The sequence below is a fragment of the Pseudonaja textilis genome, chromosome 5 (genome assembly GCF_049901715.1).
Source record: "Pseudonaja textilis isolate UNSWEBS1 chromosome 5, rPseTex1.2, whole genome shotgun sequence".
Classification (NCBI taxonomy): domain Eukaryota; kingdom Metazoa; phylum Chordata; class Lepidosauria; order Squamata; family Elapidae; genus Pseudonaja; species Pseudonaja textilis.
Window position 1 is genome coordinate 59,782,997 of NC_141994.1, and position 25,056 is coordinate 59,808,052.

Below are 25,056 nucleotides of genomic sequence, written 5' to 3' on the forward strand. Positions count from 1 at the left end.
GGTTTCTTTTATCCCATTGCTATGACCATCTTATTCAGCCCTTTCTATCTCAGCTCCTCCTGTTAGTCAATCTTGACTTCCAGTTATAATAGCTATTAAACTGGCTGAACATTCTGGCAGTTGTCATCCCTAGACATTGAGATAACACTTCTGGTTATGGAAGGAGGAAGCTAGGGGCAAAGAGAAGCTACACTGGAAAGAAGGAATTGTGGAAAAGATATGGGATATTTTGCCAGGTTGGAAACTCTTTAGGGCAAACGTGGACCGGGAAAAGTTAATTATTCCTCAGAAACTTCTTGTGAGCTATTGTGTCATAAAAATAAAACCAAGCAAACTATTATGAAATGCCTTGACTTTCTTTCTTTCAAGGGAAGGTAATCCTCAATTTACAAGCATTCATTCAGTGACCATTCAAAGTTGCAACGGCACTGAAAAAAGTGACTTACGACAGTTTCCCACACTTACAACCATTGCAGCATTCCCATGGTCACGTGATCAATGCTCAGGCACTTCACCACAGACTCATAGTTATGACAGCTGCACTGTCCCGGGATCACATGATCTCATTTTGTAATCTTCTGACAAGCAAAAGACAATGGGGAAGCCCGATTCATTTAACAACTGTGTTACCAACTTAACAATGGCAGTGATTCACTGATCAACGGTGGCAAGAAAAGATGTAAAATGGGGCAAAACTTACTTAACAAATGTTTCACTTAGCAACATGAAATTTTGGGCTCAATTGTGGTTGCAAGTCAAGGACTACCTGTGCTACGGGTGTCAAACTCGCTGCGTCATGTGATGTTTTGCACGTAGGCCATGCCCAACATTTTGTGACATAGGGCATGGGCTACACTTGGTGCATCCGACCCATGGTCCACCAGTTTGACACCCCTAACCTGTACTATGTACTTGCTCTCAGATAAATGAATATAACATTTAATCTTCATCTCAAATAAACCTTAAACATTTTCTACTGCAGTCTGAAATAGCATCATGCAACCTAGTAACAATAGAAAATTTCCTGCTTTGGGCAATGTTATTTAAAGGTAGGTTGGAAGCAGGGCTGTTAGTGGCAATCCAAATGGGGACTACAAGCCCTACCCCTTTTTTATATGCATCACTGGTGCAACTCCTGCAAAAAAAAAGCAGGGGGGGGGCAAGGCTTTAATTATACAATTATGGCCACCGTTTTAACTTTTTATATTTTACAGAAATGCCTCTGCGGAAAAGTCAAATTCACAAGCACTATCACAGCAAGGGACAATGACTTCAATTGTATATACAATTTCTTGAAAACTGCATTGCTTGGGATACAGGGCATTTCTGAAAACAGATGCAAAGAAACAAAGAATTCTGTCAATTTGTAGGAGTACTAAGTGCTATGGGAGAAATTCTGAGGACATTCATGCTGCATAAGAGTATATTAAATTGTCTTTTTAAAAAAGAGCAGTTACATAGGAAATACAGGCAGGCAAACCAGCTAGCTCTGCACAACTCTCGTTCTCCTGGCTGATTGTAAATTGCATTTCTTATTTTGTTACTTTTGTGTTATTGATCATATGCAAGTTTTTGCATCGCTGTGCCAAGATACTTGTCCAGGAGTGGCTCATTCTCAAGTTGGTTATTTCTTACTGCTTCCCACAAACACTAAGGCAATTTGAGTATTTCCTTTTTGCAGCAGTTCCCACTTGAGTCACTTTTCCCCCTTAGTTTTCCAACAACTCAAAAACATCACATAGAGCACTGTCAGTTGAGGTATATTCATCCTGAAAGACTGTCAGCCTTTCAGTGCCAATCTTTTCTCCAAAAGATAAGGGAGAGAATGTGAAGGAAGTATCTCACAAAATTATTTTGCTTCCAATTTGCCACTTTTCCCTCCTCTGGGCTGTCACCAGTGGGAGAGACTGTTCAATCAATCTTAATTTAGAAACTCCAAATAGATTGGTATGATGTTCGTTGAAAGAGGCCCTCACCTGTAGCAGATTTATGTAAACCATTGAGAACAATAGAAAAAAAAGTAATCCATCAAATTCGTCCAAGACGCATTCATCCTGCTGTCACATGAGTACAAATTTGGCTAATCTCAGAGGTTCCTGGATTAGGGATTTTTCACAGAATTGTTAACATTGCATCAAAGAGTGGAGGTAGCAGTAGAAGAATGATTAAAGAAATGATGACTCTGCTTGACCATCTTCAACAGATGGTTTTCAGGTAACCTGATTGTGCTGCGTATTTAATTCTTGCAAATAGAACACAACACAGTTCAAGATGATAGATCATAGATGTATATGCAGCATGCACAAAGTGATACTCCATTCTCCAACAATGTCAACGAGAAGGGTTTCATGGAGATCTTGAGCCATGATCCCCACCGCGATGATTTTGCTGCTGCTCTTTTACTCATGGTAAAACAAGGGTTGGTTCTTTTCCATCCCATGATCAGTTCTTAAGCATTACTGACATCTGAAGAGAATAAGGAAGACCTCGGAGGAAACTCAGCCTGGATATAAGCAGAAGTCTTCAGAAACATGGAGAGACTCTTCCAGAATGTCAGAAAGCTCTAGAAGTTGGTTTCCTTCCCCGTCTTGCCAAGTACTTCCTTGATTGGCTGCTGGGATCCCACTTCAGAACATTCCCACTGAGAACTGCCAATCAGATGCTTCTTTGGCTGGGGCAAGTCTTCGGATGGAGCAGTGAGTTGGCATATGCGCTGTGGAGAGACAAGGAGAATGGCAGGCAGTATCTCTGTTAATTAAACATCAGGAAAATTGACACCCAAATTAATCTGCCTCAGTTGGGGTGGACAAAGGCAGTCCAAAAGCCCATCCATGAAATTTTCATAAGGCAGGTTTATTGGAATATACATTTAAAAGAGCAGATGGGAAATGGCTTAATGCTTTGTGCCATTTTGCTTTTAGAATCACTGCTTGATGACACATGATAGCACACAATAGAATCCCCAGCAATGCTTACAGTAGGGATGTTTTAATAGATTGCATAGTTATAAAAGTATGGGATTAGGAAGGAAAACACACTCATTTATTGTGGCAATTAGAGATGAGAATTTTGTTTCCATTAAGGCGTTTGGGTTTTTATTTTCCAATCTTAAATTTGTTTTGCCCCATTCCTATAAGAATTTGCTACTTTGTTTTTACTTCTCATGAGAATATGCATATTGTCACTGTCATTTCTCCAGTACATGCACATTCATGCAATTATGGCTAACTAGATATTTTTATATTCAATTTTTAATCAGAAAACAACATGATAACATTTGCAGTATTGTTGTTTTTGGTTCATATATTGGTTTGAGAAGTGTAAATTCGATAAATGTGCATTTAAATGCAAAGCAAACTAGCTATTCTTCCATACCCATGTGGGGAAAGGTTTCATAAGTCAGACTCCTATGTGAATAGTTCTGTCTCTAATAGCTTTGTAATAATCAACAACTTCATCTTTTCTCTCTGTAATGGTCTCATGAATAAACTAAACAGTTTCACAACCTGGAGACCCACACAGGCCGTAGGACTTCACTGGGCCTTCAACTTCACTTCGAAAGCCCTGTGCCAAAAATGAGCTAAGACTCCTGAAAAATGCTATAGATTTATTCCCTGCTAGCCTCTCTTTTTCAGAACTTCCTTTATTTGCTTCTCTACCACCTTCACCCATTGCTAGTCATTTGAGAAATGAAGATTCTCATACAGTGTTGCATTAAGTCACCAGTTTTGTTTCTGAGAACCATCTGTTCTTAAGGCTCTAATACAACTGTGGTACAACAAGAATAGAATCTCCTCAGAAGGTTCATCATGAAGATGGAAGTGGAGATACTGTTTCTATCATGGAAACTGGTATAAATAGTAAATAAAATTAATGAAACATTTTTTTCATTGCGTTACCCAACAATCAAGAAGCCTCCACTCAAATTCAGAGGTCCTTGTACAACTCTGGCTTGCTCATGTAGATTTCTACCCATTTGAGATCAAGTTTGCTCTATGTCAAAGAACAAAATATTGTCCTCTCCTTACTACAGTTAACATAAGAGCTCTTCGTTTTCACAGCTCCTGATGTTTTCTAAGAGATTCTCTTTACATTCAAAGGGAGGCTTTATCATGTGAGAAGTTGCCAAATGGATATGATTAGGCCACCTCCGATGCAAATTGCTGTACTCCAGGAGTTATATGTACTGAAGAACAGTATGGCTGTTCTCTAGAGTATTTCAACATTATTTTTGTAAAATGATTATGTTCTCCAGAATGGTTGCGCAAATGGAAATATTAGTAGTTATAGTACTTATATTATTTGTTTATAGCACCCAACATGAGCCCTATAATCAAATTCACTGGTGGTGGCTAATATGTTTTTAAGGTACTTGGATTGTAGAATGTTCATAAACCATATGTTGGTTTGAAGAGTAAAACTGGGGTTGGCTGTGCTTTTCTCTGTGGAAATAATTTTAAAAGTTTCTACTTCTGCTACTATTAATTAACAGATTTTCTCACTATGATGTTCCACATCTCTACTTTTCTATTAAATGATGCACAAAATTTACTCTTGGTCAAATGGATTTTTTAATTTTAATTATTGTGTAATAACTGATGTTTTAACATTTGTTCCAGCTGTTTATGTTAATTATATTCTGTGCTGTTTGTTTTGGCCCCTGGCAAGAACAATAAACTGAATTGCAAAAAGCAACCCCAATATAAATTATGTTTTCCCCTCACCTTCATCATTTAGTCTTGTTACAGTCTATTACATCAAGCTCCATTCAGACTCAACCTACACTGTTCCATATTCAGATTGAAAGGATTCTACCCTAGATTTAATGCAATGTGGTTTTCCCCATTCCATTCCATAATATACATTTGCAGAGCTGAACCTCAGGTAAACTCCACATGCTGGATTGATCCTATTTTTAAAAAACAAAAATGTGATCTAAGAGCACAAGACTTTTTTAGATTAGACTTCCTCAAATGGAATATTGTCTAGATGAAGAATTTGAAAAATTTGAATTCACGACCCGACGTAACAGTTGCTGAGATTTTGAGAGATGATGGCTGAAGCATTGCCAGGTTGGCAGTTAAAAAGTAACTTGAAAATGACTCCCAATACTATGATGCTACCTCAGAGGAGTATCTGCAATCTATCATAATCTTTTAATGACCCCATAATCCCTTGTCTGAACAACTGAATGAAGCTAGCAAAGTGTTTAATGGCTGGATGCTCTTCCTATCACCAATGCGGAGTTTTGTTTAGCTGATAAATTCTCGTTGTGCACAGAGAGAGAAATATCAGCCTCCACCTAGGATCAAACTCACAGCCTCCTGACTGTGAGGCAAGAGCTCCACCTCTAGGCCACTGCACACTCCTAGGAACATCTGCAATCTATGTAACATGTAAACAAACAAATGAAGGTGATTTCAGAGGAAATGGCTAATAATTATATCTTGGTAACTCTACTATTTCTTTCAAGCTTAGGCTCCAAATGATAGAAAGGTACAAACTAAGGTTCATAATGTAGGAACTACAACAGGAGTAACTCTGGCATACAAACTCATGCAGACAAATTATTTGTGCCAAATAAGTGGCCAGATGTGAGAACAAACGGACCCTAGAACTGGGTGTCCAACCTTAGTAACTTTAAGACTTGTAGACTTAAAGTCCCAGAATTCCCCACCCAGCAAGGCTCACTGAAGAATTCTGAGAGTTGAAGTCCACATGTTTTAAAGCTGCCAAGGTTGGAACCCTTGGAGGGAAAGATTTGAGTTAAATTGGCAAGAGCTTGTTTTCCAATTATTTAACAATAAAAGCAACAACCCAGGTAGCCCTATATAAATCAAACTACTTAAAAGATGATTATTTTAAATATCCATAAGTGATATGTGAGCTGTCATTTCAGAACAAATTTTTAATCTAGAAATACATGAATTATGTCTGCATATATTCTGGTTGACCTTCAGTTTCTGAGAAAATGTCGGGTAGAACTTTCAAACTCAAAGAAACTAATTCTTGGTTTAAGATGGAATCATACACATACATAGCATAAATCCCATTTAATTTCATGGGATTTCAGTTTGTGCAATCTTCTTGCAGCAGCTAACTAGGTGTTCCACTATTTCTTCAGCTTCTTTGCAAAGATGGCATTTGCTATCTGCTTATCATTATTGGGTTTTTAATATGTTAATTAAAATTATAAAAAGGAGATTAAAAACTAGCAAGAACTAATAGAAAGTAAGAAAAAAAAGAAAAAATAGGAAAGAAGTCAAAAGCATAAAAAGAAAGAATGAAAAGAACTAGAAAAAGAGCATTTCTGATTTCCTTTACTGTGGTTATAACTACAAATACTTACTTTATGATTACAAAACACCTTACTTTTCCCTACAATCTATATAATCTATCTGTGGTTTTTCCTCAAAACCACAAATCATAAGATCAACTGTTTCTGTTTGATGCAAAAAGTATATACTGAAAGAGGAAATCCTCTTTTAGACATATATATAGACATTCTCTTTTCTCTGGTCAAGGAAGTCAGTTTAGCCACCTCTGCAAATTCCATCCTCTTCAACAATTGTTAGTCTTGGTTGTTTTGGCTCTTTATCATATTTTGCTTTAAGCTTCACTTCCTTTCCTTTGCTCTCTGGGTCTTTGTCTCATGTTATCCACGTTAGGTGGATATTAAACCACGGCTGACATATAATGTCATTTGTTACTACATTGGTATCCTTAATCAGTAAATAACGTTCTGGGGATATGGCATCACCTTTCTAAAGTCTTGGGGATGACATTGCTCTAAGGTTTATTTCAGGATTTATGTGGAGTTTCTGTGATGACCCAGAGTGTAACACAAACATAACAAACTCCAAAACGTAAATAAATGTCCTTTAATGCCTCCAACTTCGCCCCACAGTTCAATAATTCTCAGTTGGAGATAAAACGTATTCAAAAATAGTCTTCAAAAGAAAGCAATACAGTCCGAACTTAATGAGCAGATAGAGGTGAAATAAAAAACCAAAACAAACTACAATGAAGGAATTTCCACAATGGCCCAGGATAAGTAATTACCAACTTCAAGGAGATAATAAGGCACAGTCTGTTGGAAGGACGCCAACCAAGATAACTTCAGCCCAGAATAACACATGCTTTGCTTCTGGCAACGCTGTGTTTTAACCATCTCTCTTATATACTATTCTTCCCAGCTGCAACTAATGAGGAGGATCATGGTCACTTCCTCTCTCGTAAACCAAGTTGTTGCCTTCTCTGTTCCTCCCTGCATGTCCTAGGATGAAGAGGGGATGGCCCTGGTTCCTTCTCTGACTGCCCAACTGGCCTCTGCCCTTCCACAGCTTCCTCCACAACTTCTGGAGCCACACCTCCACTCCCTGTTGGCTGTTCCTCCTCTCCCTCAGAGTTTGACTCTAACAAGGGCATGACAATTTCCCAGCGTTTTCAACTGAATTGCATTTTGAGTTATTCCACTAAGATAAATGTTCATTTGCATGAAAGTATTGAGTTCTATTGTTCTCCTCTATTGTCATCCCATAATCTACATGTATCAGTGAAGAAACATCTATCAACAAGAAGAAATGGCTGGGTTTACACATTGGCTTCTGCTGTAGTTTATTTTAATCATGGTTTGTGGAAACAGAAATCCAGGACTTTTTCAGTGGTTAGATAAATCGTAGTAATTGAACATGTAAAATTAAACTGTCATGAATGCATTATTTATAATGCTGAAACCAAACAATTCACATTATGGATCAGTGTGATTTCTGAATTCAACCAATGATTACCTATAGTTATTGCAACATATTATATTAACCATAGTTATAACCCAAAGCAAGTTTTGAATTTTACAGGTATTTCTTAGCTTGCATCCCATTTGCTCTGTGCTTCAGTCTTCTGAGGTAGAGCAATAATTATAACCATGATTGTCAATTAGGCAACATAATCTATGGTTGGCAGTGACTGGGTTTTGATTTGTTATCATTTGCACAGTGTTAAGTTTCTAAGTTGGAAGACAAAAAAATGCATAGCTAGAAGAAATAAAAAGTGCATTTTGTCATCTTGAAAAAGGATCGAGGTGTGAAACATTTCTTAAGGATTTGGGAATTATTTCTCCATTCTGTCTTTGATTATTTGCACATATTTTCCACTTGATTTGATCAATGTAATGGCAGTGATGATTCAGAACAAGAGGCAGACAAACTAGATTAAAATACACAAACAGCCTTTATGAAGAAGTTTTTGAAGCACTAAGGCAAGGCTGTGAAACTTGTGTTGTCACAGTAGTGTCATGTGACCTATTGCGACTTTTTCCCCTTTGCTAAACCGGGCATGGGCGTGGCCAGTGTGTGACACATCTGGGCCCTGGGCCCAAGTTTGACACCCCTACACTATGGGTTTAGTCTTCTACAATTAACGGTAACCAAATTTGCTTTTGTTAGTTAGTTCTTTCATGTATCAAAAGGCATCTGACTTTCTTCCATTATAAAGAGGCACCAACCCAGCTTTTATGGTGTTGCTTTACTTTAGGGCTTATGTTACCTTGGAAAAACAATTGTCCTAGGATGCAGAATACATCTCTTTCAGTAACACAAATGGCCTGAAAGAACCTGTCAATTCTCTCTCTTATGAATGATCATGTAAAATAACCAAACAAGGTTCTGTGACCTCAGAGAAGTTCTGTCGTTATTACCTCTTTGAAAGATCCTTTGGTTCTCAGGAAGCTGAATATAATATAAGATGGTATGCAGATCATAGAAGACAACGCCAACACCCAACCCACTGCAATCCCCCACGGAGGATATTCATAAACATTGTTGTATTTGAGGGGTTGGTATCTAATGAGTGAAAACAGGAAGGTAGCCTGAGGATGACAAGAACAGACAGCATGACAGCTATGCAGTAGTAAATTAGAAACATCTGTAAGAGATAATTAAGGAGAAGAAAAAGTACATTTAATCAAGGTCTTTCAGCATGACCTTTTTTCAGCCTTGAGCAAATAGTGTCTATAGTCAACTCCGATTGAGATGGTTATTAAGATCTGCTAAGTAGCTGCTGGCTTCTGCTCAGACTTTGGGTTTTAGCTCCCCATTTTTGTTTTTGCTTTCCACCCCTGAATATAGGAAGTCCTTGACTTACGACCACAACTAAGCTCAACATTTCTGTTGTTAAGTGAGACATTTGCTACGCGAGTTGTGCCCCGTTTTATGACCTTTCTTGCCACAGTGATTAAGTGAATCACCGCAGCTGATAAGTTAGTAACATGGTTGTTAAGTGAATCTGACTTCCTTGTTGACTACCATTACCTGGTTTAGGTAATGAAATCTTTCCAAGAAAACAAGCAAACTCAGAGAGCACAGACCCCCATTGACTTTGCCTATCAGATGGCCGTAAAATATGTTCACATGACCTTGGGACACAGCCATGGTCATGAGTCACATGACCATGGAGATGCTGCAATGGTTGTAAGTGTGAAAAATGGTCATACTTCACTTTTTTTCAGTGCTGTTGTAAGTGGTCACTAAGGGAATGGCTGTAAGTCGATAGGACTCTTCCATGGTTACAGCCGGAATGGTTATATTAATCCAGAGTGCCCTGCATGATTTCTTAGGCAGCTCAGCAGAACATGTGTCAACACATAAAATATTTCTGTGGTCTTTTAGAGTTGCTAATAGAAAGGGAGGGGGAAGCAGTTGGTACCTTGCATTCCATAAATGTTTTCAAAGATAGTTTCTAGGTGACCGAACTTTCTGCCATGCAAAATTCTAACTGGAGAGCATGATTGATGACTCTTGGCTATGGATTTGTCCCATTGGAGAATATAAATTATGATACACCCAGGGGGTGGGGGGAAACCAGGGCCAAGGTTGACAATAAATTATGTGTCTCAGAGTCAGATACACCCAGGCAATACCCGCATCTTTTAACTCCCAATAAATCCTTTTGGAGATTGGCTAGACTCATGATTTAAATGGCGTTAAGTGTTGGAATCCTGACAACATGTTTATTTTGACTTCACAACACTTTCCATACAGGGATGGATTTGATTGAGAAAGGGAAGGTTGTTGTATTTTCCCTTCAAAACCCCTGATGGCTTCTCATTAAACCTGGCAAGACTTAAGGCTGTATTGTGAAGGAGAGGGAGAATTTTGTATAAATATTTCAGAAGAGATAAAGTTACAAAGGTCAGTGTTGCAGTGATAAAAAAAAACAAATTCTGCTCCTCTGTTCCTTCTGTGATTCTAGATCACTTGCAAGGCTCTCTCAGACTGACCTAAGAATCTACAAGAGGTCAAGTTTGAAGCTATGGTACATGTCCATGAGGAATCGTACTTGTTGACAAGGATTAACTCGATGCAATAGGCCGCTTTTCCCCCAAATTAATTTTAGGAAATATATCCGCTGGAAAATCCTGGTGCAAAACTATTTGAACCTAGGTCTAGCTTCAAGCATGTGTTTGAAATGCAGCAAGGGACATGGCGCATAGCTCTTAAGGACTTGGATTGAATTGCCTCAAATTTCTTGATATCTTTATAGACACAATTTCCATGCCATCGAGTATTAGCTCAGCAGTTTTGCTCTACAGTATAAAATGAGACTGCAGTGGAAACATAATTATTTCCCTGCTGGCTGACAAATCTAATTATTACATCAGAATTTTTTTTCTGCATGAGATGAAATATATTTTTTTATTACCCTTTCCAGGTATTACAGAATTGAAACACAATTCCTAAGGCATTAAATGTTAAGATGTTTAAAGATCTTAATTTCCTCAATCAAATTGTGGGTAGTTTTCCATTCATGGATGACTTTAATTCATTGCTTTGTGCATATAATCACTTTTAATTTACTACAATTAATTCCTAGTTTTTGTTCTCCACAATAAGCATTTGAAGCTTGTAAACTCATGAATACCAACTTCAAGATCTTCAAGAAGTTGATCACATCATTGGTGTAAACTCTTTTGTTAGCACTATGGGATAGAATTCAGTTTTCCTTAGGGTCTGAGTTAACGAGTGGATTAAATAAAGATTAACTAAAAAGGGGGCCAGAATACAACCTTGCTTAGTTAGCAATAGCACTTAGACTTATATACCAGTTCACAGTGTTTTCCAGCCCTCTCTAAGTAGTTTACAGAGTCAACATATTGCCCCCAATAATCTGGGTCCTCATTTTATCCACCTCGGAGGGATGGAAGGCTGAGTCAACCTTGAGCCTGATGAGATTTGAACTGCCAAATTGTAAGCAGCCGGCAGTCAGCAGAAGTAGCCTGCAGTACTGCACTCTAACCACTGCACCACCACAGCTCTTCTTCTTATAGTGAGAATTGGAACTGAAACAACTGTGCTTACTGTACAATCGACATATAAATATCTTGTAAAGCATCATAATTAATCTAGTAAAACAGAAATCCATAAATGTCTTTAATAGTTTCTACCACAATCCTTCAAACTTTCAAATCTATAAAGGCAGCAACAAGGAAGCCTCCAGATAAAAGAGTAACGTTTTTTTTCTGTTGGATGGTTTACAAAAATAAAAGTATTCAATAGTTGCTTGTTCTCTCTTGAAATGTATTTCTTAGTCAGTCGAAACTTGCTCTTTTTCTAAACAATCACTGAGTTTCTCACATGGATGTTTGGCACCTGGTTTATTAAAACATTTCAGAGATTGATCAGATGGATAGCAGGATTAGATTTATTGCCTTTCTTAATGATTGGGACTACAATAATAGCAATGTTTAGGCACCCGGAAACTGCACTCAATATGTGTGAGGAGGAAGACTAACACAGAGGACTGCCATTCTGCATTAGCTTTTTTCTAAATTCTGCAAGAATCAGAACTCCTCCACTGCTTTTCCGTTGTTTAGATGGGATATGAGTTTGTAAGTTTCCATAGTTGAATCTGGAAGCCTGCTAAAAAGGGACTTCATGCACTAAAAAGATTGCTAAAATATTCAACCTATTTAATAGACACACAATTTAACAGAAATGTTGGGCTTTATGCTTGGGCATAAAGGATGCTGAACTAGCAATCAACTGTCAGAAGGCAGGTTTTAATTGCTTATAAGAATTTTCTCCACTTTTATGCTTGTGTTCTCATTATATTCTCTTTGGAAACATACAGAACCTGGTCTTGGGTCCATCTATGTACCCCCGCTTCTCCTATGTGATTTACTTCCTGGAAACTTGAAGGGTCATTCCTCAAAGATGAACCTGTAATTCATTCAGATAATCCAAAGTGATCATCCTAAACACCCTGTCATTATTTATGGTTCCCAGGTCATGATGTTGTAGATTATTTATTTGTTTTTTGCATTGCGTTGCACTTCCTTTATCCTGGAACTCCCCTAACTACAGCCATCTTATTTAAATAGTCTTGACGACATTTTATTTACCTGTAAACTTCCTTCATTTTGTGCTATGCCATCTATTGATGTAAGTACCAATAGAAGAGTATAATTGTAGCTCAGGTTTAACTGTGGGCTACTTGGTGCTGTCTGAGCTTGGTGGTTTTCTTGCAAACATTTCATTACCAAATGGATGATATTATCTAGTTTGGTAATAAAATGTCTGCAAGAAAACCACCAAGTTCAGAGAGCACCAAGGGTGTATCTGTATCTGTATCTCTCTTTTTCTGTAGATTCCTATTTTTGGCATCTCATTGTAAGCCACCTGAATAGCTCATGACATGTAAAAATATTTAAACTAAATTAAAAATAGCTAACAAGAATTACTACAGCGAACTATGCTAATAGAAAGAATTATACAATAGTTAGTAGTAATATTTCTGTAATTTCAGGCAAGGGAAATTAAAGGGTTTTTTCTACACCATCACCACCAATGCAGAGGTGGTATTCAGCAGGTTCTGACCAGTTCTGGAGAACCAGGAGCAGAAATTTTGAGCAGTTCGGAATGACTGGCCCTGCCCCCATCTATTCTCTGCCCCCTGAGTCCCAGCTGATTGGCTGGGTCTTCTTTTGTTGCCCTGCACAGGAGAATGGAGCTGGAAAGCAGGTTAATGGGGTGGGGAGAGAATGTGGATTTTATAGTATCCTTCCCCTGGAGTGGGAGGGAATGGAAATTTTACAGTATCCTTCCCCTGACATGCCCACCAAGCCACGCCCACAGAACCGATATATGTGTAAAAGACACAGTCAATGTACTTACCAGACAAAGACCAGGTGTGAGGTAGAGCCAGCAGTATTTAATCAGGGGCCAGGGTTTGTAGCCAATCATATCTTCAATATTGTCAGAAAAACGATCAGCTCCTTGACCATTGCAAAAGAGAACTTTATATAAACTCATGCTGTCAGAAACCAGTCAGATAAAGAAAAAGCCACCCCTCTGCCTCAAATTCAATTGTATATCTTCCCTAGGAGTTCAAAGCAATCTAAAACTCTCCATAGGAATCTGCTAGCTTAAACCAATTTTCTTTAACCCTCCAATCATTCAATATTTCTCACGATTCTGGATTAGAATTCTTACCATTTTTTTAAGAATGTTACCTGTTACCTTCAGGTAAATTGGATTATGGCTGCTTTAATCTCCAGCCTTCATGGGCAATGGAAGAGACATTTGTATTATTAGACATTAAGCAAATGTGAGATACTCTGAATGATGGGAACTGTAGCCTAACATATCAGCAGGCTGAGATAGGCTGGTCCAAGGAATAAAGAAGCAATTTTGTCACCTTCATGAGTGGATTATTCATGAGTTTTAAACCAGGTCTCTCAGACTTCTGTACAATATGCTGTCATTATTAATATTGATCACATATGAAGAAGCAAATAAAAGGGATATTATCCAAATCATTAGATATAGTCAAATGATGATAGAAAAAAGTTAGTACTGACAAATTTATAGAAAATCTGTAGAAACCTTTCATATTTATTTACCTCAACTTCTGTATGAAGACTTTTAGAACTAATCCTTTCAAGATGACAGACATACTAAAATGCATATTTATAAAACTGAAATGAAAGGCGAACATTAGAGTTTTTATTGAAACATTAGACTAATAACAATGGAATCAACTTGGTAGTAAATGCCTACTAAATTCAGGGAGACTTCTGGCCATAAAAAGCCCTTATATTACCCAGATAAATTGGATTTTAACTCTTATAATCCTTTATCATAAAGGCGGGCAATCCCATTGCACTAGTGGACATTTCTAATTTGTATTTGTCAAGAGGCAGATATGGAAGAGCCTGATTTAGTAATAAAATAGTGGCCGTTGCATCATGTGACAAATGATGCCAAAGGAAACAATTGGATAATTCAAGGAAGAAAAGTGCTTACAGGGCCTTCTTGTTCCATCTGAGTCTTTCTAAGCAACATACCATAAGAGGACAGTCATGTCCTTTAGGGGACTGGAGGCTAAAACACATAAAGAATGGTTGATGGAACTGGGTATGTCTAGTTTGATGAAAAGAAGTAACAGGGGTGACATGATAGCAGTGTTCCAATATCTCAGGGGCTGCCACAAAGAAGAAGGAGTCAAGCTATTCTCCAAAGCACCTGAGGGTAGGACAAGGTGGAAACTAATCAAGGAGACAAGCAACCTAGAACTAAGGAGAAATTTCCTGGCAGCTAGAACAATTAATCAATGGAGCAAACTTGCCTCCAGAAGTTGTGGATGCTCAAAACTGGAAGTTTTTAAGAAGAGGTTAGATAACCATTTGTCTGAAGTGGTGTAGGGTTTCCTGCCCAAGCAGAGGGATGAACTAGAAGTCCTTCCAACTCAGTTATTCCATTATATTCTATGTTAGTTTACAATGGCAAAAAAATCCCCAAGAATCTTCTCTGAGTAAGGACTAACTAACTAACTAACTAACTGACTAACACATTGTGTTTAAAGGCAATAAACTGTCATAAGCTGAAGCTCACGACATGTCTACAGTAGCTAAACTGATGTAGAGTTGAAATTGGGGTGGGAGAAGGGACTGGAAAGACAGGTCAGTTATGCAGGGCCAGTTACATGTCAGGTAAATTACAAGCACCTCATCAGTTAACAATGATGATGTAGGAGAGGAGCCTGAGGGAGGTTGAGCCTGAGGGAGGGGTCAAACATGTCATCAGTCATGAGTTCCTTTGTGCCCACAGGAGATCTAAGTCCAGCCCATCATGAATTCCTTATTTACTTCCAAATTGTTTTGACCGTTAGTAGTACAGATTCAGATGTAGGGAGCGTAAGCTTACAATAAATCTTTATACCCATTTGAACTGCCTGGATCTCCTGATTTCCCTGGGTTTGACAGATGATGTATTAAAAATCTCTGACATATTACTATAATCTGAATTGTTTTTTGGGAACAGTTCCTCTCTTGCTTATTTATCGTGCTAACTGATTTGCCTTTCAGTTCTGAATTATTTCTGGCCATGTCAGAACAGCCTTTGCCGTTTCTTTAGGTAACACAAAAGCAACACTCTCCCCCCACCAGTCTGCAAAGAAGTTCACTTCCTTGAGATTTTATACTTCTGACCCTCCAGAACTATGTTTCTCAATTTTAGTAAATTTAAGATGTGTGAACTTCAACTCCCAGAATTCCCCAGCCAGCAACGCCGGCTAGGGAATTCTGGGAATTGAAGTCCAGGCAACTTAAAGTTGCTAAGGTTGAAAAACACTGCTCCAGAGGTTCCAGCATTGTAGCTTCCCACATCCATCACTATCGCCTGTGCTGTCTAAGTCTTCTGCAATAATCTCAATGGATCTGATCTACCCCTGATCTTTTCAGCATAAAGAGAGAGAGAGAGAGAGAGAGAGATCTGTTCTCTTGCTTTTCTATAACCTAATCAGCAAAAGAAGATAGCATGAGCCTTCACTTTGCTGATAAGTTCCAGAAGGGAATGCGTTGTGCCCAGTTGTTAAGGCAACACGAGGACGCTTGCTTAGCTTTCAAAACAATGCTACTGTTGAGAATGAATATTTCCCGGTTGCTAAGCAACTGGGTTCCAAGGCTGTAGGCCCATCCTGGAAGTTATACAATCGTCTCTGCACTAGCAGTAAAATGTATCTGCAAAACTGGAGGTAGACACAGTAAACAATACAGACTGGTTTCCTTCCTTAATTTCCATTTCCAATAATAAGTGACAGTGAAGCGATGCGGTTTGAGATCCTGGCTTCCAGTTTACAGCAACTCCCAAAGTGTTTTGTAGAGAAAATTTTGTAGAGAAAAAAAAACAGGAATCCTTCCACCCTTTTTTAATCCTCACAGGCTGTCCCCTTTGGCCATTGCAACAATAGCAACAAGAAACTAGCTGGAAACTAGAAGTTTGGTCAAAGGAGTAAATCAGAATGCAGTAAATCCTCAATTTTTAGCAACAACCATCTGTTTGACAGGCAGGGGGAATCCTGCCAAGCTGTGAGCAGTATTTTGAGGCTGGCAACAGATAAGCCTAGAAACATGTGTCTTTATTCACAACATTTGCTATTACGCTTCGTGGTATAAACACAGAGGATCTGAACTGCCAAATGAGAGCATGGTTTTTTCATACCAAAACTGGGTAAGGGTTTCCTTGATGGGGGAATGAGGGAGAACTGAAAGAGTTCAAGATAAAGAAATCAGGGAATTCTTGATCATTTCCAGATGCCGTATTTTGATACAAAAATAGGCATGAATGTTTTGCCTTGCAATAATCTAAAACAGCCATCGTTATTCTGAGTAAATGAGAAGAAAGTTCTTTTACCCAGTCATGCATAGCTCTTCCCCTTCAGTTATGCTGTAAGAAAATCTAAACCCAATAAATTGTCTGTAGCCTCCTCCTCTTCCTCTAAATAAAAGACTGAGTGAGAAAAACTGAAAAAATTTCCTCAGTTACAAACTGATTTAACAACCCAGAACACATCTCTCAAACATGATAGACTAAGACAGCCCAGTCTCTCTGCTAATGGGAAGGATTTTTTTTTTCCATTTGATTATCCCACCTTTATTTTTACAAATGTTTACAATAACTTTACAAATAGTGACAGACATAGCCAACACTCCTTCTTCATCTTATTTTTCCCAACCCTGTGGTTTTTCCCAACCCTCGAAAGGAGAGAGTAACTGGCCCAAGGTCATTTCATGGCTAAGGCGGGATTTGAATTTATCATTTCTTGCTTACTTGCCTGGTGCCTTAACCACTAAACCAAAGACACTAGTGATACAATGAAAAATAATCTCCCGAGGCACTTTCCAGAAATGATGGCGGGTAGCATGATTTTACATTACTAGAGGTACAGGTAAAAATGGATTGTATTAGTAGGTAACTGGACTGAACATCCTTTAGGAAGTGGATAATTTGAATCCATTAAAATTAGGTTATAACGGAGAGACATTTCAGCCCAACTGCAAGAATGTCCTACAGAAAATAACTACTGGTAAATAATGAGTCTGTTCTGACCTTGAAAAGTACTATCATCTCACTGGTGGAAAAAGAAACCCTTCAAATTCAAATCTAGAAACACAACAAAATAAGTGCAGCTCACTCATTTAGAAAAAAATAAAAATAGGAAATGAGGTTTTCATCCTAGTCTAAGTATTATGAAGCATTTAAGAGCCTGGGGACAGCATCTATTTGAGATACTTAAAAAACATTATATAAGAAGTGCCCTGGATCAAATCAAAGCCCTGTCAGATTCAGTGTTTGATTCCCACAATAGCTACCAGATGCTAAAGGGAAACCCTCAGTTGGATTCAGTAATTCCTCTTGCTTTCTTCCTTAGCAGCTGAGATCCAACATCAGTTCCCTCTAATGCTTTAGAAATGCAAAATCATCAAGACCAGAAATCCTGGCAGCTTGAGCCAGCAACAAATGGGAGAAATGTGTGTGCTGCTTGTCTGTTGTTTTTCCTCCTCTAAAAGGAGATATGTCTAAGTTTTAGCTTCAATACTTTCAATATTCAATATTTGCATTACTTTCCTTGATATTATGTAATTATATGAAGAATAGAATAGAATAGAATAGAATAGAATAGAATAGAATAGAATAGAATAGAATAGAATAGAATAGAATAGAATAACAGAGTTGGAAGGAGCCTTGGAGGTCTTCTAGTCCAACCCCCTGCTTAGGCAGGAAACCCTATACCATTTCAGATAAATAGTTATCCAATCTCTTCTTAAAAACTTCCAGTGATAAGTCATGTTGTGGTGGCTGTATTTAAAAGAGGAAAATAACTGCAGTACTTAATTCGGATTAAAACATGCACTCTTGAACTGCATATATACCCAGTTTACTCTAGTGGTTAAGACATCAGATTAGAAACTGGGAGACTGTGAATTGTAGTACCACCTTAAGCATGAAAGCTGGCTGGGTAATTTTTAGGCCAGTCATTCTCTCTCAGCCCAGTCCAGCTCACAAGTTGTTGCCTTGGGAAAAAAGGAGAAGGAAGGGGTAGTATGTATGTTCACTTTGAGTTATTTGTAAAAATAATAAAGGGGAGATATAAATAATAATAATAATAAAGTAGCCCATCGGACTCTATGTTGGGACTCTCGAGTAGATTGAGGCAAAAATTTGACTCTTCCCTCTTTTTATTTTATTTTTTATTTCTCTTTCTTGTTTGGGGGAGCGGGGGGATAATAGTTTAGGATTTGGAACAGTTTTGTCCAAATGTCTGACTTAACCCTTGTTGTTGTTTAAAGTGTGATAAAAAATTGGGCATCAGAAGCAGGCAGGAGTTGTGTTTGTCTAATGTATGAACTGAAAAATGTATGCACCAGAAGATTTATCCCACTAAAAGAATTGGAATAGGCATTGTTAAATGAGAGGTAAAAGGTGAGATGCAAAAAGACTGACCAAAAGAGAAAGAAATAACATCTGCTCGGACCTGCTGCCTTTTGGGTATATTGGATTACAATTCTCAGAATTCCCAGGCATGCAATTGAGCCATGCAGTCTTGACACATCTAGTTCTACTGTGTCAAACATGTCTTCATTCTCAAAAGGAGCCCTGGGCATGAAACATTGCCTGCATGTAATTGGAGGCCTTACATACCGTAAACCCACGCAATGCAGATGACTTCAAAGATGGCAAGAAAGAGAAGGCACGTTCCACTGGCTGCATAATAATCAAACAGCTGGAATATGTACATCCCGCCCTACAAGAACCACAAAGCAAAAGGGTCAGAACCCAAAGCAACAAACATTAAACCATTCATTTAATGACTACTTTAAGTTATGGCAGCACTGGGGAAAAACGTTTTTCACACTTAGAACCATTGCAGTATCCCCGTGGATACATATTTCTGTCCTCTCCAGCCCAAATTAACATTTAGGAAACGTTAGCCAGATTTGGAGGACACAAATGGCAAAGCTTTGCGGTTGCCATTCTGATTGTCTCCAGGTCTATAGTTCTGAGTTGGAATTTGAGCTGAGACACCAGCAACAAGGAAACAAAGCATTCTGGGTAGAAGTGCAATTGGCCTACAGCATACTGAGGAAAACCAGCTGCCAAAACCCTTCCAGAACTCAGAGATGGTGTTGACTGAGCAAATATCTCTGAGGAAATGATGAATTAGCAGTCCAGGAAAGAAAATAGTGGGTGTTATAACTTTTGATTGAAGGAGACATAATCCCATTAGAAAGCTGTACTGGTTCAAGATTATTTTTCAAATGCAGTGTTTGAAAACCTGTCATTCCCACCCCTTTCAAGATTCTGATGGACTTCAGGTCCTACTCTCAGGTCAGGGGGTTGAATTGTAACCAATGACAGCGAGCAGTCAAAGGCCTTTTGGAGCTGTCCAGGGTTGAAAAGCTTTCTCAATCTTCTTGCTTTCTTCTCCATGCCACTTTGCTTTCTCCTGTGGATAAGTGGTGCCCCTCCTTGGTCTCACACAAATTCAGTAAGCATTCTTGGTACTTTTGAAGCTTAATTGGTTGATGCAGCTGTGTGATAGAGAGCTGAAGATAATTATTTAGCCTATTGAATTATTACTGATTGCTTCCTTAGGATTAATGTCATGTTTCTGTTGATTTTATAACAGATTCTATTAGCATCCATTTACACACTTAAAACTTATGGGGCAGCTTTCCTCTCCTCTTCTCCTTTTCTCTTCTTCTCCTGTTATCATGGCTTCATGGCATCCCCTTTAGCTCTTTCTCTCATATAACCTAGCATAAGAGTAAGAAATCAGGATAATAGATGTCATATCTTTGTAGCTGTCTCCATACCCACTATTACTCCTTCATTAAAACATTCCTTCATGTCCAGGACAATGAATCTCATTACCTGCACAAGTATCTTCTCTATTTGGTTATGAACAATTGATCATTAAAGTTCCATTTTCAAGTTTCAATTAAAAATAATACCACAATAATACTGGTAATTACAATACCACAATATACTGATATAGACATTCTGCAACTTAAACCCACTGTACTAACTTCAGTAAGTATGAAAGAAGGAAGCAAAGTAGCACACTTGTTACTTGAGTAGCAATCAGAATGGAACTAACCATTCAGTTTGATTAATTGGGGGTATTAACTGGGGAGACAAGAATGCCATATTTTTTTTAAAAAAAAATCCTGTTCATGTGTTGAACAAGTTCAAATTGTAACTGTGCACATGTGATGCTTCCATACATTGTATGCATATCTATTAGCAAGTGTATATCTTTCCTCCCTCCCTCCCTTCCTCCCTCCCTCCTTCCTCTTTCTTCCTTCCTTCCTTCCTTCCTTCTTTTCTTTCTTTCTTTCTTTCTTTCTTTCTTTCTTTCTTTCTTTCTTTCTTTCTTTCTTTCTTTCTCTTCCTTCTTTCTCTCTCTCTCTCTCTTCCTTCCTTCCTTCCTTCCTTTCTTATCAATCCAATTTTGAAACAGTACATATTCTTCATAGATGGATAGAATGGACTTTCTTTTATACCATCTTTCTTTTATCACCTTTCCTCCTCACCTTTCTAAAACTTTTATTTTTAGAACTCGGAGGAAAGGTGATAAAAGAAAGATGGCATATTTTGTGTGACCTTCTAGATGTTGGATTGCAAGAGTCAGTATTCCTAAATACTGGCTATGTTGCCTTGGGCTGATGACAATTACAACCCAAGAACATCTGAAGTAGCATCACTTTCAAAAGAAAGCACAACATGGGATAGTAATTTCTTGGAACAGCTGCCTGGAAACAGGGAAGAATGCTGGGGGAAGGGAAGAGAAGAGAACATATGTAAATAGAATGCATTTTGTGACCTCATGATGATTTGAGTAGCTTAATCATATGGGCTGACATGTTGCAGGATAGTTGCTAGTATCACAGTAATAGCACGTTGTTTGCAGTTGTCCCTTTTCCTCCCCACTGACCTCCACTTCTCACCTCTGTGACCAGCAGCAAGCCAATGAGATAGCAGATCACAGCAATGCCCAGGATCAGCAGCTCCCTACGTCCTTTCTTACGGAAGACTTCCGGGAACAAGTCAACAATGGCAGTCACTAAGCTCTCAACACAGACAAACTAGAGAAGAAAGTATGTCAGAAGACAGTTGTCAGAAAGTTGCTGGCTCTCAATCTGTTTAACTTTCTCCTTCTCTTTCCTTTTCTTTCTTTACTAGCTCTCAGCTTCCTGTAGCAATTTTAGCACATGGGCACTTCTCAACACATCCTGCATTAGGCTTGTGATATATTGCTACATGTCAGAGATTTTCCCATCATTCACAACACACCCATACCCAGATGAGTTTTAAAAATTCTTCCTACATGTACATGATCCCTGAACAGTTCGTATGAACTCTACGGTAGCAGAAACTGTAAGTTTTGCCTATGGAGGGCTTCTAATACTTAGGATTTTTCTATAAAAAATCTGTTAAAATTCAGAGTCTGGATAAAGAACTCTGCTGGACAATCCAAGAGCCTCAAGAACAATGTTTATCTAAAAGGATCAATGGTCAACACAAAACCATCCACTGGTATCGTTATGCACCTGGTGGCCATGTGTATTACACATAAATATATGAGTAAATCCATTGCTAACTTCTTACTTCTTTCTTAAAAGTGACTTGAGAAAAAACAGTTCCTTTTGAAGAAGAAAAGGTGAAAGAATCCATGACAAGAGAGCTTACATCTGCATTTGTATTACAAACAATCTGTGCATCTTAGCTGCATCAGATCAAATGCATCAGATTAGTTGCATCAGATCCTGTTCTCCCAAGTTATATCATCAATTAATGCTGGGCATCATTTATTCATGGGGCTCCTTTCTTTCCAAAAAATGAAACTGTATTTCTTCTGCAAGATACATTACATACAAAGGTAAACAAATATTCTACATTCTACAAATTAAATGGAGTTAAGAATACATTAGAGTGTCCCGGTTTTAAAAATAATAATCATACTTGACTGTCCAGCCCCAAGAAGATCAACATAAGGAAGAACAAACAGGCCCACAGCTGGGATATAGGCATCATGGTTACTGCTTTGGGATAAGCAATAAATGCTAGGCCAGGACCTATCAATCAAACAAAAAGAAGCAAAGCAATGTTCTATTAGCTTAAGGTAAGGGACCAGTATCCCTTCAACAGTTATCAGATCACAGTTCCTGTTAAAACTTTATCCCAGTGGATATGATGATTGGAGTTGAATGGGAATTCATGCAAAGAATACCAGTTTTCAGCTTCTGCATCATCAAACATGCTTACTGGATTAAGATAGACAAATACACAGTTATCAGCGGCTACCTGTGTTTTCTAATCTAGTCCCTTCTGGGTATGGGAGACAAAACCAGATAAGCATGGAGAACATCAACAAAATCAGACACATGTGAGTTTCTCTATCCATCTTGTAGAGCAAGGGTTTCCAACCTTGGCAACTTTAAGCCTGGAGGATTTCAACTCCCAGAATTCCCCAGCCAGCTCCCTATTCCTATGGCTCCCTATTCCTAAAATGCAGACCATAATTTATATTTAGTTATCTCCTTATGCAGCCATCAGCTCCTTACCTGATTCAGCCACTTTTGAAATGGGGACACCTTGTTCCTGTGCCATGAAGCCCAAAACAGAGAAGATGGCAAATCCCGCCACAAAGCTTGTGGCACTGTTCAGGAAACAAAGCATGAAGGAATCTCTGTGGAACATTCCAGAGAGAGAGAGAGACAGAAATTGTTGTCATTGGATGGTGTTAAAGATATTGACAGAGTATGCAAGCTGTTCCAAGTAAAGCTACCTTTCACAATTGACTGATGGTGAATTTGTCAATGCTTTTTAACAGATAACAGATAATCAGAGTTGGAAGGGACCTTGTAAGTCATCTAATCCAACCCCCCACCCAAGCGGGAGATCTTACACCATTTCTGACAAATGGCAGTCCAATCTCTTCTTGAAAGTCTCAAGTGATAGCTGATCATGTTCAAGAGTTGTTCCAGTTGTTTTGAGATTACTCCCAAAGCACCTATGACTATTGGTACTACCTTTGCTTTCTTTTGTCACAGTTGTTTTACCTCTATTTACATGTTTATTTGTTCATTCTTAATTATTGTGGGTTTTTTTTGGCTTTATTCCCCTTTATTGTTTTGGGAAAGTATTATTTGAGTAAGTTGTTATACCATTATTTGAACAAAAAGTCTACATGTCAGATAACTTGCTGGTCTTCATTGTAAAGTATTGTAACAATGAAGACACCAATTTAGTCCACAATATCTCCACACACAAAAAACCTTGAGCTTCCAATTAGATTAAAGTAGATATTTTAAGCTAAATGGAAAAATATGATTCAATATAAGGAAGTTCCATGTGTGTGCATTTGTATGTAAGCATATGAGAGTCAGGGAAAGTCCATAGACACACACATACATATGTGTACTTAACGTATATTTTCTTAGAAATATTGATCATTGAACTAGAAGAAATCCATGCAAGGAATGCAAACATAAAATCATGTCTTGTTGTTAGAATATCTTTACAGAACACATAAAATATATTAAAGGATATTATACACATAGATTAGAGATAAATATAGATATATCTCTCTCTCTTTGTGTGTGTTTGTGTGCATGTTTATGTGTCTATATCTATATTTACAGAAATGAGTTGTTATATGAAGCAGGCAGCAGTACAGAAGATGAACTGCAATGATTTGAACCATCCCTGGAAGATCTTGCATTCCAGAAGAATTGTCAGACTACAGGGAAATATATATTAAAGAATCCAATGGCTTACAAACACAGGTGGTCAACGCACAATGACTGATACTACAAAACTCTAAAAGTCTGCAGAAATTAAAAGTGGTGTTTTACTTCTACCTGTAACAATTGTTGTTATATTTGTTGTAGCTGCCAAGAGCTGTCAAGCATCCTTGGCATATGGCATAAGAAAAGAAGATCTGAGTGCCTGCATCCATCCATACCTGAAACAAGAAAAGGACAATAATTTTACAGTAAAGAAGTAGATCATCAAGAGGAACATGTTAACAGGCAATGCCAACCCCAAGAAAATAGTTGGAGAAGAAGTTGAAGTGGTAACAGAGGTCCTTGGTTGAAAAATTCACACATATTGTATCTGTATCCACAAAATAGAGAAGAATGTCCTACAGTACATATTAAAATATAGATGCATCACACTGAAAAAAATACATATTGCTGAATTCATGTGCTTTTCTAGAAGTACCGTATGGATGTGAAAGTAGAACCATAAGAAAGACTTAATGTATGAAAATGGATGCCTTTGAATCCTGGTGCTGGAAAATCTGTTGAGAATACTTTGGACTGTCTTTGAAGAGAACAAATAATTCAATATTAGATGAAATAAAACCAGACTGCTCACTAGAATCATTAATAATGAAGCTAAAGCTTAAAAATTGTGCATATGCAATGCAAAGGCAAGAGTAACTACTGTAGTGAAGATCCCAAGGCTTAGAAAAATTAAAGTCAATGGAAAAAAGAAGTCAACAGAAGATTGCTCCTATCACTGATGACACAAGCAGGAACTTACAAGAACTCAAAGAAGCAGTTATATTGGACCATGAAGAGTTGGAAGTGATGGAACGACTGATCAAATCAAAGGGTGTATCACTGAAAAATTCACAAATGTTGTACATGTATAACTCAAAATCTAAAGCCTTTTATATCAATGTGAAAATAAGTTACTTTGGAAGCCT

The 25,056-nt window shown here is 38.0% G+C and overlaps 1 protein-coding gene across 3 annotated transcripts in view; it reads right to left on the minus strand.

Annotated features, from left to right (window-relative positions):
* Window positions 1-1,378: 1,378 nt before the first annotated feature.
* The window catches only part of LOC113448614 (sodium- and chloride-dependent betaine transporter-like), an 80,942-nt gene continuing 57,264 nt past the window's right edge, over window positions 1,379-25,056 (minus strand). For all 3 annotated transcript variants that reach the window (XM_087935037.1, XM_026719366.2, XM_087935038.1), the window contains exons 8-15: window positions 24,203-24,306; window positions 22,904-23,028; window positions 22,302-22,414; window positions 21,287-21,424; window positions 18,978-19,080; window positions 13,170-13,270; window positions 8,696-8,866; window positions 1,379-2,713 (exon numbers count right to left, since the gene is read on the minus strand). In XM_087935037.1, coding sequence (XP_087791163.1) covers window positions 2,564-2,713; window positions 8,696-8,866; window positions 13,170-13,270; window positions 18,978-19,080; window positions 21,287-21,424; window positions 22,302-22,414; window positions 22,904-23,028; window positions 24,203-24,306 — 1,005 coding nt within the window. In that variant the 3' untranslated portion in view covers window positions 1,379-2,563. The remainder of the gene's footprint in view (window positions 2,714-8,695; window positions 8,867-13,169; window positions 13,271-18,977; window positions 19,081-21,286; window positions 21,425-22,301; window positions 22,415-22,903; window positions 23,029-24,202; window positions 24,307-25,056) is intronic.